Below are 19,835 nucleotides of genomic sequence, written 5' to 3'. Positions count from 1 at the left end.
TACCTCTCAACCCCTGGTCGCCTGCTGCACCGACATTCTGCATGCAAAGTGCTTAAGCCACTGGCTGGGTTGTGGATTTTGTCACAGGGGTTAGTGGTACCCTTTGGTACTCCCATTCACTCGAGATGGCGATGGACTGGATCCCTCGCTTCTGCCCCCATTGGCTGGCCATCCTTCCTGGGTCCCTGTTGCTGCTGAGGCGGGGACTCTCTTTCATGTGACTCTGGTTTACCTCCAGGCCAGAGCTGTCCACTTGTGAATCTGGTTCCTACTCCGGCTCGTCACTGTCAGTTCACCTGGCATAGGACATTTTTTTGAAACTGACACGTTTCTCGAGATTTTGTTGCTTCCTTCCCTCACCGTCACCATTGTTCCTTTAATTTGCACCACTTCCCATGCTTCCCTTTTAAAGGGTATTTTGAACTTCAACCTGGTTGGCGATCCTTGATGATCACCTTATCGGCTAACCTGCAGGGTTGGGCTCACCGCTCTCCTGTCCCGGCTGACCCTTTCTTTGTTGGCTTTTATTTGCTCCTGCACAGCTTGTACTTCTAGGATGATGGGTTGCCAGTTGTCCAGCAGGCAGAACGTCAGCGCTGACCTTTTCATTAAAAGGTTGCTCGGGGCACACCCTGCATGCTGTGGGGCGTTTGCTGGAATGCGCATAGGAACTGGAACAGGCTACACACCCTGGCCTGCTCTAATTCTCAGAGCCTTGTTTAGTGTCCTCATGAAGCGCTCAACCTCCCAATCGGCTTGAGGCCACAGGGTGATAATGCATCAGTGTTTGATGTTCATCTGGTGGAGACTCTCCCTGAATTCTTGACCTTGAATGGAAGGTCCGTTGTCGGTCTTGATCTCCTCCGGTAATCCTAAAAGTGCGAACACTTACTCAAGGGCAGGTCTTATGCAATTAAATGCTGTCAAGCGAATCAACTCTACGGCAAGGAATTTGGAGTAGCTGTCCATCATGACGTGTTATTCGCTGTCAGGGAAACTGCTGAAGTCCATGCTGATGGACGACCAGGCCTAATTACAGGCACTCTTGCTGATAACCGGTGCGACGTGAGGCTCACCTCCTGTGGTAATGCAAGAATGACATGTCTTCATTTTTCTCTCTACCAGCCGATCCATGCCAAGAAACCACATCTTGCTCCTAAGGTGAGATTTCGTCTTGGCGACGCCTTGATGGGCCAGCTCTACAATTCTCAAACACAACTGCAGGAGACAACAATCTGGCAACCCCTCAGCATGGCATCGCCATAGTTGGGTCTGCGCTTCTTGTTCTCCAGATATTAATCCGCCTGTACCAACGAGGAAGTTCTGCCCCGATGTCCCCTTGGTGCGCCCGTTATTTTCTACAGGCATGTGTCTTCTTGGGTATGCTCTGCTATTTCAGTATGAAATAGTGCTCTGGGACATACTGTTTCTGTGATCTTCCTCACAAAATCTTCTGTTCGCGGTTCAGCGTCTTGAGCCATGTCTGCCTTTACCATCACAGAATCTCGCAATAGTCTGCAGGGATGTTGACCCGTTGGACGACAGGTCACTTTGAATGAGTACTGCTGCACATAGATGGCCCACCTTTCGATTCTTGGTGGCCTATTGTGGGCCATTCCAGCAAGCAAATGCCCTAGGGGCTTGTGGTTGGTCACCACTTGGAATCTTTGCCCTCAGATAAATTTGAAAGTGTTTGCAGGCCCATCAATTGGCTAGAGCCTCTCTCGAGATCTGTGCCTAGAGAGTGTCCTCAGTTGTTAGGGCTATGCTCGCTTACGCTATGGGAACCCATTCGCCTTCCCTCTTCATCTGTAGCAGCACTGCTCCGAGTCAGACCAGAATCACATCCAGAATTAGCTCAGCTCTCCTTTTCGGGTCTAAATATGCCATGGTGGTGTCATGTAGCTGGGCCTCCTTGACATCTTTGAATGCATTGGCCGCTTTGTCATTCCACTCCCATTGGACGTCCTTTCTTGTTAGTACTGTCATGGCTTCCGACAGTGCAGCAAGCTGTGGATTGAAGTGACGGCAGTAATTGTCCATTTCAAGAACACTGTGGACCTCCTAGGGGTTGCATAGAATGGTGGCTGTCTTGATGGCCTCTGTTTTGTTGGTATGTACTTGGAGGCCTTCCGTGCAGAACTATCCTCAGAATTCTATGTCATTGGCATAGAATAGGCATTTGCTCCAGTGGAGACTGCAAGGCAGTACAGGGTGGCCCTGAGCCGGGCATGATGGTCTTCTGTTGTGCTTGAAAAAATAAAGATGTCATTGCTGACATTATTTACACCAATCAGACCAGATACAAGTTTCTCTAATGGTGTCTTGGAAAACCTCTGCCGCCGAAGTCACGCCGAAGCTCAAGCGCTTGCACCGATGCAGTCCCACATGCTTTGGGAGAGTGGGTATATACTGGCTCGACTCTTACAGTGCCAGTTTGTGATAGCCAGAGTTTAGGTCAAATTTTGAAAAACATTTGATGCTGCTATAATCCGCTACAATCTCATCAGTGGTAAGCGTTGGCCTTTCTTCAAGAATGTGGTTGCCCAGCCTCCTCGAGCTTCATGCCTGAGCAACGATGCATTGGGTGGGTGTACATGCTTCACGCCACCTCCATAATTTGGCGGACGATCTCTGCACGCCACCAGAAATGCAGCTCTATCTCCATCATGGAGACTGCCCCCCTGCCGACGCGATCCTCCTTGCAGGTACCCAAGATTGCCTGTGTGTACTGGCACCAGCACCAGAACTGAGAGATGCTGCGGCACTGACGCGTGCCTTCGGGTCAGTCTCTGTGACTCCGAGTGTAATGTGCGGCAGCCTACTCTGCTGCTTAGCGAACCCGGTGGGTGTTGCCTGTCTCCTTGCCAATGTAGTGGGGGCCCTTGTCCTTGGCGACCTCGTGGATGGTCCGGCCCACCCTAGCCCACAGTCTGAGTCCACGCAGTGCTAGCAGAATCTGGCATGCACTGACCACGAGCGGTAAGGAGCCCTTCAGTTATCCCCTCGGGTTGCGCCCAACCCTCGGTCCTGCGTGCTGCGTAATCGTGGCGTGATGGTGCTGGGTGGCTAACTACACTCGGGTACCACCTTTGTTAGTCTTTCCTCCTGCTTCCAGTGGGAGAGCCAGGGCTCACCAAGATTGTGGCCAGCATGGAGCCCAGCCACTTGCAGCCCTCTTGATTTGGTGTAGATAAGATCATGCTTATTCTTTGTCATCCATTGAAGTGGATGGTTCATTACAGGTTGTTTTGTATGTGTCGCAGCAGCAGTATTGAAGATCGTTTTATGTGCTAGCTCTCAAACTTCACGGCTCTCAGCGTGTCACTTATAAGACACTGACGATTGATGAACCTCAAGTAGATGGGAACACATCTGTGGATGTCGAATAGCATTTTAGGTTTCACCCACGCATCGCTTGCACTGTGCTTGTGAAAACTCTTGTATTTAATATGTCTTAAAAGGGGGCTCATATCAGTTTCCATTGCCAAATTACTGTGTTCATTCGCTTTTGTGTAGAACTTTTTTTTCTTTTACTTCCTCTGGTTGTGCGCATTTACAATACTTCGACTAAAGCTGTTCACACTGTTTAAGCCCCATTCACTGTCAAGATAAGATCTCTTCCCACGGGAAAGGCAAGCAGCTTCTAACTGTATGCTTCAATACTTGCTTTTTATTACTTAGTTGTGTAAAGCAGATACTTTAGCCTTAGAACATGTGTGGCATTTCCTATTCATGCCTTAGTAACTTTCTTTACACTTGGTAGGCATTATCGGATTGATTTTTTCAACTTAATCTATTTGGTCATTGTGATCAAATTCTAAATGTTGTAATAGACGTTGCATGTTAAAAATAAAGTTAATATACAAGAGCTATGCTGTATTTTACTACTAAATAGGAAGCCATAAGTGCAGTTTCTTTGCAGACAACAGCGTCATGATTTGAAAGGGGCAGCAGGTGTAGTAGCACTGGGCCCAAAAGTTGTCAGAACTCCTCTAAACAAATAATATTGCTTTATTTGACTACTAAACAGACAGTTACTATTGCTGTTACCTTGCAATTAAAAGGACCTTGATTTGAATAGTGCAGAAGATGCAGTGGCCAAAAGCTCTAGAGATCCTACTAAACACAGATTATTGCTACATTTTATTACTAAACAAGACAGTCACAAGAGCATTTATCTTCAGGCAGTAGGTTCATGATTTGAATTGTGAAGCAGGTGCAGTAGCACTAGGACCAAAAGCTCTAGGCACCCCACTAAACACCTACTTCTGCTATATTTTACTACTAAACAGGTAGTCACAAGTGCAGTTACCTTGCAGACAACAGTGTCATGATTTGAATGGTGCAGTAGGTGCAGTGGCGCTGGGCCCAAATGTTGTGAAAGCTCCTCCAAACACATAATATTGCTATTACATTAATTAACTCTAATAAGTATCACCAGGCCCAAAAGTTGCCAGACCTCCTATAAAAACGTAATATTGCTATATTTCACTACTGTACATACAGGTAGACACAATTGCAGTTATCTTGCAGTTAAAAGGGGCTTGATTTGAATGGTGCAGAAGGTGCAGTAGAACAGAGGCAAAAGCTCTAGGGTCCCCACTAGACGCTGAATATTTCTAAATTTTACTACTAAACAGGCAGTCACAAGTGCAGTTATCTAGCAGGTACTAGGGCCCATCATTTCAATGGCGCTGCAGGTGCAGTGCCACCAGGGCCAAAAGTTGTTCGAACTCCTCTAAACACCAAACCACATTTTGCTGTATTTAACTAATAAATAAGCAGTCACAAGTCCACTTACCTTACAGGCAATATGGTCATGATTTGGATGGTGCAGCAGATGCAGTGAAACCGGTGCCCAAAGCTCTAAGAACCCCTTTAAACACCAAATATTGCAATATTTTACTACTAAACAGGCTGTCACAAATGCAGTTATCTTGTAGGCAATAGAGGCATGATTTGAATGGTGCAGTAGGTGCTGTGGAACTGGGCCCCAAAGTTGTGAAAACGCCTCCAAACACATAATATTGCTATTACATCAATTAATTCGGTTATTTCCCTCTTACATTTTTCGAAATGTTTCTGTTACTTACCTGAACTATACCTCTACTAACAGTATAATATATTGCCTTTTTGTACATAAACAAGTCATTACACATAAACAGACTTTCTGTAACTTATATTGTACAACTACTCAGCAAGCTACAACTTACAACAAAAAACAGCTGATTATTAATCACATAGACAAAACCTAATGCATTTACCAGTGCTTGTTAAATGTGCTGTCATTGCTGTCATTTTAACTAGACGTCACCTTTAGAACATGGCCTTATTCGAGCCTTTGCATGTATTCCATGAAGCAAAGAAGTAGAGTTCCGCCCCGAAAGTTTGTAAAGCCACCCCTTCACCTTTGGCCTTGATTTTGGCTTTAAAAGTAATAGTAGAAGAGCCCAGGGGAGCATGATGTTTACCGCGCAGAAATGTTTCTTTTCTACCGCATTTTATTGCGGGTGGTGTGTTCTCATGTTTACTTGCCAGGATATTGAAAATGTTGCCTTTAACACTAGACTGAAATGCTTCTATGTCAGCCAGGATTTATTGAGACATGGTTTCAATTATGCAACATAAAAAAACAAACTGAAGCGCATATATTGTGCTGCAAATACAGTACTGCCTTTTGAAGGAACCCCATCTGATGACTCTTTTGTAACTCAAATTTCAGTCATGCATTGTAGGCCCTCAGCGTGCAGTTCAGTTGCACGATACGTTTTCCCTGCAGTTACAAAATAAACCAAGGGAAAATTGTGGAAAATAAACTTGGCAGCATTTTGTGCAATTCCATGTGACGGAACTACCTTTTGACTATTAAACCCGTAGTTATGAAGCTAACAGTTTCAATGTCCTCCTTACCAATGGTTTCAAATATTTAAGTTGTATTTTAATAAAATCATATTTTTTACAATTTAACGTTTGCATGAGAAGTGACTGTTATAGTGCTGACCTGAACTTAGTTTCCTCATAAACGAGGCATTTTTGGGGGGCATACCATAACAGGTAGTGAATCAGAAGCTGAAACCTGACAAGTTCTCGGTGTCCTTCAAAGACAAGGACTGTTTGGTTTCTTTTTGCGCTCATAATAAGCTCTGCTTTCAAAACTAATCCCTACCGTTTCCCTGATGCTCATTAAACGAAACCTGAGAATTATCGTCCTTGCCCAGCTGCTTAACTTTTTCTGTCGATATGTCTAAACAGTTTAGGATTGTGTTTACCTCTGGGAAATGTGGACATGTTCTAGGCCTGGGCCAATTGCTCGGTAGCTCGGCCGTTAAAATGGTGTAAACAAGTCCTGTCACAAGCTCCCCAGCTGTTTGCAGTGCGCAGAGTTTAATCTGCTCCTCGTAGTGTGTGTGCCCTTCAGGTTATCCAACTAAGATGGTGTTCATTGTGCAGCCTGTGCTTGGAGCAATGGACACGACACACATTAGCTAATACTGAATGTTAATACCAAGAACCTCGCCCAGATGCATGCTGCAGTTCATAGAACTAAACCATTCTAGCAGTTTTAAAAACGAAATGGAGCCTCCAAATTTTTGTAGGGAACGCTGTGGCGCAAGCATGTTTTAATGCGGGTCCAGCCTTCTCTACATCTTTAGCAAGCCTGATTGACTAAAATGAGTTTTAAGGAGTGTGAGGTTTCTCCCCAAAGAAAACATTTGGAAAAAAAACAGTGGACAAATGGAGCATTTTCATTGTTCCAAGAACACTGCAGACTCCTTGGGAGACATAATTGATAGACCTAGTGCAGTTAATTACCATCAGCATCCTCAGGCCCAAAATAAAATGTGCACATCAAGGAAGAAGGCCGACTGGAAGAAGGGCATGTATAAATGAACTTTTGACAGCCAGCAGATAGGCTACCATTGGGCAGGTGCATTGTGTATATTTTTGCAGTTTAAATTACACAGATGATTTCAATATTTTGTTTCCATACGAATTTATAAAAAAAAAAGAAAATAATTATTGGAAAGCAAAAGAATCACTATCGCGTAAACGAGAATTTATCACTGCCCTTCCAAGCTATTCTGTCATATATGCAAATGAAACATTGCACACACGCTGCACAGTCGAGTTGTGCTCTCTGTTCATTCGTGGTTGGTGTACAGTAGACAGGCTGTCACCCACCTCAAGGCCAAGCAAGAATAGATCACTACAAAAATGACCCACGATAGATCTGCATGTAAAAACAGGAAACAATATGCAAAAGTGCACATGGAAATGGATGCGCTGGCATGGAATGACTTGAAATCACTGAGACTTTACGGCCACTTCATGGACATATGAAACTGTGCAGCAGTTATCGATAGTTCACGAGCTTTGCAGTTTAGAAATGCTAAAAGTGACAATATTGCGGTATTTACACAGACGCACCCTGAAGCATTTCCCTCACACTCCGAAAGCTATCTACACAGTCAAACACGTCGTTTTCAACATGGCTGTGTGCCTACCTTGCACCGTCTACAGCACAGAGTTGCCAGTTCTTCTTTGCAGTTTTAATGGCGCACTTCATTATTCAGCTAACGCTCTCATAGTTGGGAAAGAAGAAAATCCGAAGCGATGCTTTCCAAAATGTAAACAAAAAGACAGATTAGGCAACCAAAGATAAGCAACCCCGCCCCCTCCCAGCGCAGGCCACAGCTGTAGCATAGCATTTGCCAAAGTCAGAAAGAGCTTTTCAACAGACAGTGAGTGGTGTGTTGCTGAAAATGTAGGATTGAGTGCGACACCTTTAGGACAAAAAATAGGAGCGCTTTGAAAACGCTCCATTTACTAAAATCTCTTTTCACCTGTTTCACTGTGAAAATGCTTTTAAAAAGCACCACACACACAGGACCATTTTTAACTAGTGTCACTCCATGGAATTCGCACACACTTGGGCCCTTCCATCTCAATCACACTGTGCTTGTGATGTAGACCAAGCCAAAGAGTCTGGTAACTATGACCAGGAGCGGCCACAGGGTTTCATGAGGGTTTCATGTTTACATGGTCAGCGACTAGCTGCCGCCTCCCCCCCAATCCGGCACCCAACACCCAGGAACTTGGACACGAGACGTGTTTTACTTTTTGGAAGGCGGGCGCTAGTCGCCCGGCCGTATTTATTAAAGTATGAAATTAAAAAAGGTTTTAATTGCATAATCAACAATGAATACAAAAATCAGCAGGACATTCAGTTATACAATTGTTATCAACAAGTTTGAGAGCCTGACCTTAACAAAACTCTAATACAAGTTGTTCCTAGCTTAAACTAAACATCCTACCTTGATTTTTGTACATTTCTGGCCATATGGCAGGGTCACTACCGGTGTCAGGTCCTACAAGCTGCGCCTCCCCCCTAGAAGTGCGCATGCGCAGTGTTACCCCGGGAATTGCCCGGTCTACGCCCCAAACTCCATTTACCCACTAAGGAGGGCCCTTACTCTGCGCCGGTGGCGTCATGAGTCCACGCGCGCGGGGTGGCTACCAGCCTAAGGAAAGCGTGAACTACTCCTACCCGCGCTCCTTTGCATATTACCTTGCCCCTGGAGTACTGGGAGTGGCCCGCAGGCCCCTCCCCCCGGGCGGGAACCTCCATAGGATGATGCCCGCCCCCTCAGACCTCAAATATGTGCTCACCGATAATGACCTTACCGCATGTCCCATACCTAATAAATACGACGACCTATGGAAAAATTCTAAAGGACAACTACACTGGCTAATAAATAACAGTATCCACGCATAGCTAAAAGGGGAAAAAAGGCCTAACGACACATGGCATAACATTACAATTCGGTTCACTCATGTTACTCAAAATTACAATATCAACGTATAGCTACAAAGGGAAAAAAGGCCTAAAGACACATATCCTCAAATACAGTTCACTTCACACAACACTTTTCTAAAAAGGGGAAAAAGTCCTAACAACAGATCACAAAATACACAACAGCCTACTCTCTCCCGCGATCCATACCTTTGAAACTTACCATTAAACCGGACATAACGCTGCTTAAACTTTGTACCAAGGGATGGTGGGTGGGAAACAAAGAAGCCCCGAACGCGGGGCACAACGTTCAGCGAGGGAGCGTCCAGGGACAAGGGGGTCTCCTGGGCGCTCCCTACCTCTTAATCCCGAGGGGCCGGGTGGCCCCTCCTATCGCCCGCCCCCCCCGACCCGGAACCAGTCCATTGAATCCGGGTCAGGAGGGGCGCCGGCCAATCGGCGGTGGGCCGCGCCCCCAGGGCACGCCCCCACCGTCGAAGGACCCGAGGGGAGAGGAGGTGAGACGGTCGCCGCGCCGCCATGCGTGCGGGGGGGCCGAGGGCCCCCCCTTTTCATTTCAGCGCCTGGACGCCTCAGGGCAACTGTAGCGCTTTATAAATTTTATTTTCATTTCATTTCATTTCAAAAGCTGCAGATTGGTCAATAACGAATCAGCCTCAGAGGCTGAAAAGCCTGATTAATGGGCAAGCGTCAACCACTTTTTGGCAGACAGCATCTGTGTGTATATTTACAAAATGTGTATATGCTCGCGCATGCGGGGGAGTGAATGAGTGTGTGAAGTCTCCTTTAGGCAAATGTGGGCCCTATAAAACTGTCCTTAACTTCACAGAAAAAAACACTTGTCAGTGAAGTTGACCCTTGACCCTGCTTCAGGGCCGGTCGCTCCACACACTGCGTGACTCCCCGTGAGTGCGCCAGGCTCCCCGCTGCTGCCTCGAGTTTGCCGCTGCCCTGCAGCTGTGCTTTAGGTTTTCCTTCGGCGGTCTCTGCCCGTGTTTTCACCGCCTCTGCTAATCATTGTATTTTGTATTGTAATTTGTATATTGTTGCTGTATTTTGTATCTTGCCTTGTCCCTGTGCTTGTACTGCCCGTTTTTTCTGTCCTCTGTACCGGCCCCCTCGTCCGTTTTTCCCGCTCCTCTCCCCCCACTCTCCCCTGCAGCCCGCCCCTTTTTCGTTCTCTACCCCCATTCGCCGCCCCGCTCCCAGCTGCTCCTCCCTCCCACTTGGCCATTTATGGCGGAGTCAACGCGGTGGTGAGCGGTGACCCTTGACCCTGCTTCAGGGCCGGTCGCTCCACACACTGCGTGACTCCCCATGAGTGCGCCAGGCTCCCCGCTGCTGCCTCGAGTTCGCCGCTGCCCTGCAGCTGTGCTTTAGGTTTTCCTTCGGCGGTCTCCGCCCGTGTTTTCCGTGTGTTGCTGTATTTTGTATCTTGCCTTGTCCCTGTGCTTGTACTGCCCGTTTTTTCTGTCCGGCCCCGTCGTCCGTTTTTCCCGCTCCTCTCCCCCAGCTCTCCCCTGCGGCCCGCCCCTTTTTCGTTCTCTACCCCCATTCGCCGCCCCGCTCCCGCCTCCCAGCTGCTCCTCCCTCCCACTTCGCCATTTATGGCGGAGTCAACGCGTACGCGCAGCGAGCACGCGCAGCGAGCACGCGCAGCGGGCGCGCCGATTGTGCGCCGAAGGCGCGCCAAAGGCAAGCCCGTCTGCGCCCGTCTGTGCCTGGACTGCGCCCAGCACCAGAACCCCTGGCCCCCGCGGATGCCAGCCCACACGACGGACCTACGACGCCGCCACCCTCTACACACTCAATGCCGGCTGGAACCCCGCCTGCCACCGAGCCACCCCGAAACGCACCCACGGACCCTTCACCTGCAGAGCCTGCAAGTTCACCTGCCTCCGACCCTGCACTGCACCTGCCAAGCCGAGCACCAACAACAACCACCTCAAGTTCATCCTGCTCAACACCCGCTCTGTCCACAGACACGCCGTGGAACTCTGGAACCTCCTCGACACTACTTCACCAGACGTTGCCTTCCTCACGGAAACCTGGATGAACGCCTCCTCAGCCCCCGACATCGCCATCCCCATCCCGAATGGGTACAAGATCACCAGGAGGGACCGCGTCAACCAGACCGGAGCAGGCATCGCCATCGTACACAAGAACACCATCCGCATCACGACCAACTCCGACGACACCCTCAACGCTGCCGAACACCTCCACTTCCAGATACACACCGACCCCAAGACGACCCTCAGAGGTACCCTCATCTACAGACCCCTGGGACCACGCACACGATTCAGCGAAGACATCGCAGACTTCATCAGCCCGCACGCCCTCCCCTCCGCTGACTACATCCTCCTAGGGGACCTCAACCTCCACCTGGAGAACAACAACGACACCAACACCACCACCCTGCTGGATAACCTCGCCAACCTCGGACTCAAGCAACTGGTGAACACACCCACCCACTACGCCGGCCACACGCTTGACCCCGTCTTCACCTCCAGCAAGCACATCACCTTCAGCCACTCCACCTGACTCCATTGGACGGACCACAGCTGCGTCCACTTCAGTTTCAGAAGAACCACGACCCACCACCACCCGCAACAGGTGCCCCGCAGGAGTTGGAGCAAGATCACCGCCATCCAGCTCACCACCTCCCTCAGCCAGAACCCTCCCGCCAGCACAACGGACCCCAACGAAGCAGCCAGCAACCTCACACAGTGGATCACCATCTGCGCAGACAACCTCGCACCACTGAAGACCCCCCCAGCAGACCCGGCAGCAAGAAAGCCTCCTGGTTCACCGGAGAACTCAAGAACTCCAAGAAGAACTGCCGCACCTTCGAGAAAGCCTGGAGCATCAACCAGATCACAGACAACATGACTGCCCTCAAGCACGCCACCCGCAAACACCACCAGCTGATCCGCACAACCAAGAAGACAGCATTCAAGGAACGACTGGACAACAATGCCTACAACAGCAAGGAACTCTTCAGCATCGTCAAAGAGCTCTCCAACCCCAGTGCCGGAAACAACGACATCACCCCCTCACCGGACCTCTGCGACTCACTCGCCTCGTTCTTTCACAGCAAAATCGCTGACATACACAACAGCTTCGGCGCACAGACCACGCACCCAACCACCGAACCAACGCCCCCCACCACCACCCTCCGCGCCTGGACACAGGTCAGCACCGAAGACACCACGCTCATGATGAACACCATCCACTCCGGATCACCTACCGACCCCTGCCCCCACCACGTCTTCAACAAAGCCGACTCCATCATCGCACCCCAACTCCGGGACATCATCAACACCTCCTTCAACACCGCCACCTTCCCGGAGAGCTGGAAGCACGCCGAGCTCAGAGCCCTCCTGAAGAAACCAACGGTGGACCCCACCGACCTCAAGAACTACCGTCCCATCTCGCTCCTTCCTTTTCCTGCCAAGGTCATCGAGAAGACCGTCAACAGACAGCTTGCCGCCTTCTTCGAGACGAACGGATCCCTCGACCCCTCGCAGTCCGGCTTCCGAGCCAACCACAGCACCGAGACCGCCCTCATCGCAGCCACAGACGACATCAGATCCCTGCTCGACAACGGGGAAACTGCGGCCCTCATCCTCCTGGACCTCTCCGCAGCATTCGACTCTGTCTGCCACCGCACCCTAGTACAGCGCCTCAGCAACATTGGAATTCAAGAGAAGGCACTGGAATGGATCATCTCGTACCTCTCGGGAAGAACGCAGAGAGTCAGCCTCCCCCGTTCAGTTCCAAGGCCTTTTAAGTCATCTGCGGCGTACCACAAGGATCATCACTCAGCCCCACCCTCTTCAATGTCTACATGAGCCCCCTCGCAGCCATCGCACGCCAACACAACCTCAACATCATCTCCTACGCCGACGACACCCAGCTGATCCTCTCCCTTACAAACGACACCACCAGAGCCAGCCTACACGAAGGGATGAAAGACGTCGCCGAATAGATGAAGAACAGCCGCCTGAAACTGAACTCAGACAAGACGGAAGTCCTCATCCTAGGATCATCGCCCTCCGCCTGGGAGGACTCCTCGTGGCCCCCTGCCCTGGGCACCGCTCTGAAGCCAACTGACCACGCACGCAACCTGGGCTTCATCCTGGACTCCTCCCTCTCGATGACCAGACTAGTCAACGCCGTCTCGTCATCGTGCTTCAACACTCTGCGTATGCTCCGAAAGATCTTCCGGTGGATCCCCACCGAAACCAGGAAGACGGTTACCCAGGCACTCATCACCAGCCGACTGGACTACGGAAATACCCTCTACGCCGGAACCACAGCCAAACTTCAGAAAAGACTCCAACGCATCCAGAAAGCCTCCGCACGGCTCATCCTGGACATCCCCCGACACAGCCACATCTCCGGACACCTGAGAGACCTGCACTGGCTCCCTGTCAGCAAGAGGATCACGTTCAGACTCCTCACCCACGCACACAAGGCCCTCCACGACCTCGGACCCAGGTACCTCAACAACCGCCTGACCTTCTACACTCCCACCCGCCAGCTACGTTCCACCAGCCTCGCCCTCGCCGCCGTTCCACGCATCCGCAGAGCCACCAAGGGCGGAAGATCCTCCTGCTACCTGGCAGCCAAGACATGGAACTCCCACCCCATCCACCTGACCCAGGACCACCTTTCCTTCAGGAAGCAACTCAAGACCTGGCTCTTCGAGCAGTAGCAGACCCCCCCACCCCCCCAGCGCCTTGAGACCCCTCCGGGTGAGTAGCGCGCTATACAAATGCTATGATTGATTGAGTGTCTTAATGACTGTAAAAACCCATTACGTTACGTAATCCATGTCAGCGATGCAGCCCTATTTATGTTTCTCATGTTTTTTAATTCTATTTGTTTTTGCTTTTTCCAAATGTTGCCACCGTGCCAGGACTGGAGGCATTTGATTAAAAACTGCTTGCCGCTCATGCCGCAGCTTTACTACAGGACCCATCCTGCTCCGGGTGCACTCCGCCTATTGGCACCACTGCACCAGGAGGCGCTTGATTGACATAGTTTCCATCGTTTTTTCCTGCAACATTAAGAGTCTTGTATAACCACACTTTCAACTCAGCCGCCTTTATGTGTTGCTGCTGCTGCCTTTGTGTTGTATCTCCCCTAAGGCAAGCATGTGTAATGTAAAGGCAAGAATTAAGTGACTTAACACAAATATTTGCCTGTTACCTCGATCAAATGTATCACAAACCCAGTTCCTGTGCATGCTGAGTGCGCAAATGCACGAAAATAAACAAATAACTAAAGACAAAAGAGGTTTCTGTTCCTCAATTTATTGGAAATTTTATCTTCCACTCTGGACACCTCCCACCTGCTAATTTATTTGTTTATTTATTTAAATGTATTTACCTGTAGTAAGTGTAAAGTTCAGGTTTCGTAATCGTAGGACCCAGGAGGCTTTTACCACCAACCAACGCCTATTGTGTGGGCAAGAAAAGTCCAGGGAGAGACCCTCTCCAGTCCTCCCACCACCGCGCTGCCTCAGGTCACGTGCACATTGCAGAGGCATCTAGTAACGGATATCTGTAAGCCAGTCCTGATGCTGCTCCTGCTGCAGCTCCAAGATTAGCTGGGGCAGGGAACCTCACCGCTCATTAGTGAGACCGGGGGCTGCGGCTTTGAGTCAGCTCAATAATGTGTACTGTTGGCGAGACTTTTAGGAAAGCCTAATGGGCATGTCGGGCTGGACGTAGAAAGGCAGCCGTCCAACCCGACATGCGCACTTAGGTGTGCTCTATGCTGGCTTCTGTGCAGGCAGGTGCATGTGATGGCAACTTTGTTTCACTTTCAAGACCTCCCACACCCCAGGAATGCACTGGGAGTGTGCTCGATCTCACTCAGCTGCACGCAACCGGCCCACGTGGCTGCCGCTGAAATGAAGCACTTAAAAATAAGGACGGCATGGCTGCCTCATATAGTACATTTAATTTGGGGGCCAGGGGCAGAAATATAAGTGGAGTAACGCCCTGATGCCCTCACAGAGTCCTCGCCACTGTATGGAAGTACCTGTTTCTAGGATCTGTTGGCTGCGTTTGGGCAATTATCTATCAACACAAAAAGTCTGCTTTTAGACAGCGTCAATTTTATTTTCTGCATTTGCACCAAACTACTACTGACTGACTTAATAGGATTTTAATTGGGACCCTCAACAAAACTTAACTATGACATTTTTTAGAGTTTCCATTTTCTCCCTCTTGGACACTCGTTTTGAGATCCCATTGCATTTCGGCACAGCATGTATAAAGTTATTGTCCGTAATCTTCTGAATCAAGTTCTTGACTAATGGTTAAGTTAATGAAAGTGCACTACCCTGGTAGTTTCCTCAGCAGTGTGTGTCAAAGTAGCCTTTTAACATCGGGGGATGTTGAGTTGCATCGCCTCAAGCCTGCCTCAGGTTTCTAGTTTGCTGCATCCATCATCGGCAGATTTAGGTTGCAATTTATTGTCAAATCAATTTCACACAAAGCCAGACTTTCAGGCTGTTCACATGTCTGTTTATTTTCCACGGTTTGGAACATGGTCGGCAAGTTTTCTGATAGGTTACTTTCAGTTTTTTCATTGGACATCACTTGAAAATTGGTCATATTCTGCCAGCAATAAAATATATACAATGAAATGCATGTAGGTGATTGTGTTTCATAATGACTAATTATGCATTTTCCATCTATTCGATAGCTCTGACTGCCAATTCTTCTCAAATTTGTAGGTATTACCTTAAGCAAAGTGCTTCAAAAGGGGATTTGTCATGAACATCTTGTCCACATTTGTTGGCCGTGTTTGATGTAGAGCATGCACGTTTCACTGCCCATGTTTTAATTTCTTTCAGTTCTTCAGCACACTCTTCTCTCCCTTCAAGTTTGCAATGGAGAAGATTGAGGGCTTCATGCCATCCGGTTTCTGGCATCAGCTGACTCGCATCTAACAAGAAGGTCCTGTTTACTGAACGTTTCTCTAAGTCCTACAGGATTCTTTGTAGAAATGAAGAACAACTACACCAGGGAGAGACTTCCGTGCTGAACGCAGTGTATGCACAGACACTCATCCTGGTCCCGGCAGCAGCGACAGCGTTTCACCTCCTTATCTTCTGGGACTGAAGAGTTCATGTGCTTGTTGGCCACTATCAGTTTGAGCCAGCTGTTTAATCTCAAGGTCTTTGCACTATATTTTATGTATGTAATGTAATAGAAAAGACAAGTCGACCTAATAAATCATGTAATTTTTTCCAGATTTGAAATGTCTTCCTTTCTTGGAAACATTTAGATCAGCAAGAGGGTTTTGCTTTTCTAGATGGTCTATCTCATGGAAAGATTTTGGTCCTAAAACTCTTTAAGCGCTGAATGAACTTAAAACACTTCTATACATTAAACTGGGCTTCGTAGCTCTTCTCTAACTGCAGTGGGTTCAGCTGATTGTATCCCTTGTATGATATGCTTATGGATTTTAGGGTGTGTGTGCTATGCAAGATTGATATTTTTAACGTTTTCTGCCAGAATTCACAAACTATTTGATGATTGAGTCCAAACATGCAAAATAACTCGAGCCACAAACCACAGGGGGAAACAAATAGTTGGTTTGGAGTCATATCAGTTTCTTGTCTTCCGGTCCGGACATTAACTCGTAAATGGTGTAAGCTAATCTTCATTGCATTTTCTGTTTGCCTGGTAATGCAAATAAAACGGGAATAATTTAACAAATAAGATGTAGGGTAATGACACTGTTATTTACCCACTCCCTTCTTAGGGCGTGCCCCATCTCCACTATTTCGAGAGAGAGAATAAGGTGTCTTAATTTGCATAACCGGTACTAAATAATTGTGGATGATAAACATTTATCTCGTTTTTTCACCCTTGCTAATTTTTCATCTTTACTATGCATCATGAGAGCATTCTCTACTTCACAGTCCATCCACTGTTTGACTCTAAGCTAACTCTAAATGTCTTAAAGAGATGTCTCGGATAGAAAAAAACAAAAATATTGCCTTATGTTGTAGTATCTTCATGCACATGCATGTTGTTAGTTTTGAAGTGTCATTGGTCGTTATTACACTGTTTATCCTTCCCCATTTTGACAAAAATCATACCACCTTCTATTTTGCAGCACCGTATGTTTTGACGTTCCCACGTGCATCTCGCCTACTGCAGAAGCACGAGGACTGATAGGCTGCTTGGTGGAGACTGTGAGAGAATTGCATCGGAAGGCACATGGACCAAAAGGCATTGTGTGCGGAGGAGAAGCAGACAGGGACCTCATGGATAATCAGTGGCGGTTAGAGGGAAGAAGTGCAAAGTTAGCAGACAGAGACCGGCAAAGGGGTGTGATGACAGAAGAATTAGAGAAAGAAATTTACAGAGGGAAATTAAAATTAATACTTTTAGGGACATTATGAGAGTTGGCAAACGAAGAACCTATTTACAGATAAGGAATCGAAAGGTGAAGTAGATAGGATGAGTGTAGACTGAGGGTGTGGAGAAGAAAGAATTATAGTGGTTAATTGCAAAAGAATCTTGTACCACATAGGGCAGACAGCACAATTAAGATGTTGCAAGACCCCACTATCCCTACAATACTATTTCTGGAAATTATTGGAAAAGGAGGTGCTGGGTAAGCTGCAATCCTTTTCAAGATTACTTCACACACTGCACCATAACACCTGAGAGTCTGGTGGTCCAGACATCCACCAGTAGAATCAACCGTATCACCTTTCCTACCACGACACATGATTAGGTCATTTTTGAGTGGACACATTCCGAAACCTGGTAATTATTGCTCATAGATACATTTCAACCTTTCATATGCCCCCACTTAATTCAAGCTCTATAAAGTCAGCTGACGTGTTCCTTAAGGATCAATATTTTTTCCATCTCTTCTAATTCTATATTTGTGTTTCTTTGCTAAAATTCTTCAATTTGTAGGGGCAATATTTTACATAAATGCTAATAACACACAGCTAGTTTTGGGCTTGGCTAAATAACGACTGGACGATGGGATGGTGGGTGACAAGAAGACAACTTAACTGAAGGTATGACTTTGACTTGGTGGTGAATGCTCAAGAACTTGGTAAAGGTAAATCCTATGAATCTGTACTCCTTTTAACACCAAGGATTACGATATCTGTCAGGGGAATCTTACCCCATATGATAGGCTTTCCCCCAGCCCTTGTAAAATGTGTAATAACCTGGGAATTCATCTTGATACTGATTTGACCCTTGGAACACAGTTACTCAAGGGGCCAAAGTCCTGTTTCTCTGAGATGATAATGCTAAAAACCTGTGTATTTTCATTTAGATAAATTGGTATGTTCCAGTGGGAAATGGGCTAATTCAATCACGTCTAAACTAGGGTAATACCATCTATCTGGAAACACTAGCTACACACCTTCAGCAACTAAAATTAGTTTTAAAAAATGCAGTGATCCATGTGTGAAAAAAAGCCCACACCAGCCCTACATCCCTGCACTTTGATATAAGATTGTTGAATTCTGGGTGCATGAAAATAAATGGTAACTGTATCAAAGAATGTGGTTGGAAAAGCAGCCTGTATTCCAAGTGGCAAACACAGGACAGAAATATTTGTTGATAAAGCCTTCTCAGTATAAGCCGCAAAGGAGTATAACAAGCTTCTATCACGTGTATCTGATGATCTGAATCTATTAAAGTCTAGGAAGCTACTAAAATCTCTTATTTTGAATTAATGTTTTACTTCTCTTTGGGTCTAGTGTCGTAGAATTTGTTGTATAATTTTGTGGCTTAATATTGTTTAAGTTGGTTATGTCAACTACCATACTGCCAAGATGCATTGTATATGTGTGCTGAATAAACAACATTATCATAACAATAAAAGGCAATTTTTCGCAACTATTGAGAGGAGAGACGCACCTCACATATGTTTTCTTGCTGAGGACTTACTTAAAAAACACCAAAAAGTCTTATTCTGATCGATACCTCGAACTGCACATTTCTCACCTTTAGAATGTCCCTTAGGCACCAGACTACAGCCAGAAAAGTCAAAAGCAGTGCTTCTGCATGCCAGTAGGTGCGTGCTCATAACCGCCATTCCAATCCAGAAGTGATGAATGGAGCTGAATATAAGCAACACTCATTTATGCTGACGTCCTTACCTTCTTTAAACACGTTCAGACACAAATCCGGAGCTCTACTCCTTCGCTTTTCATTCTGTCAAGAACATTTTCTTTAAAAAAAATTCCATTGTGCAAGGGATATCACCCCCTAAAACAACAGGATTGAGACTGTCGCAACAGTTGTCTGTGACTGATCCCCACAAGGTGTGCATCTGCTGAATAGGTTCTTCACACAACGCCAAGGCCTGGGGCAGCTGTACCCAGATTAACACTAGGGCCACCTGTGAGCATGAGTTAAAGCTCCAAGTGGCAAAACAACAGAAATGTATGCACTGGTCCTGCTCCAGGTCAAAGTCGTAGGCAAGATCCCGGTCTTACTCCCAAAGTCATTCCTGAGGCAGATCTCACTCGCAGTTAAAATCTTTGGGTAAGTCGAAGAAGAAACAAAAGAAGTCGTAGCACTTTCCTGCCACTCTCAATCTCTAGACAAGGCGCAGGGGCGGCACTGTGCCTACAGATCGCTTTCTTTTCATACAGGGAGCTGAGGTGGTGAAGTGTGGCTCAATGGTTAGAGCGGCAGACCCTGATGCAGAGGTCTAGCCCGGGACCAGGGTTCAATTCCCCGCCTCGGCGGGTCTTGGGCTCAAAATTCCACGGACCTGATAATTCTCGCCTTGGTGCCTATTCCAATCATGGAGTCCCACTCTGCAACTCTGGGCAATAGCTTGCTTAATCTCCACAACGGCCCCCACAACGCTAAGGATGCCTGGCCTCCACCTTGGGGGTGCCCAGGAGTGGACACCTCACAGGGAAAGCCAGGATGGGTTCCACAGCGGTATTCGTACAAGCGCCTTGAGACCCTTGCGGGTGAGTAGTGCGCTATACAAGTATCAA

At 47.6% G+C, this 19,835-nt stretch overlaps 1 protein-coding gene across 4 annotated transcripts in view; it reads left to right on the top strand.

Moving 5' to 3' along the window:
• ST7L (suppression of tumorigenicity 7 like) overlaps nucleotides 1-19,835 on the top strand; it is a 1,501,068-nt gene that overhangs the window by 1,332,957 nt on the left and 148,276 nt on the right. The window contains exon 15 of one of the 4 annotated variants that reach the window (XM_078644467.1): nucleotides 15,690-16,090. The exons of the other annotated variants lie outside the window; for them this stretch is intronic. Within the exon in view, the coding sequence (XP_078500593.1) occupies nucleotides 15,690-15,785 (96 nt within the window). The 3' untranslated portion in view covers nucleotides 15,786-16,090. Of the gene's footprint in view, nucleotides 1-15,689; nucleotides 16,091-19,835 lie in introns of those variants that run through there. 4 annotated transcript variants of the gene reach the window in all.

This window comes from Lissotriton helveticus, chromosome 5_1, assembly GCF_964261635.1.
Source record: "Lissotriton helveticus chromosome 5_1, aLisHel1.1, whole genome shotgun sequence".
NCBI lineage: Eukaryota > Metazoa > Chordata > Amphibia > Caudata > Salamandridae > Lissotriton > Lissotriton helveticus.
This window is presented reverse-complemented; position numbering and strand designations above follow the sequence as displayed.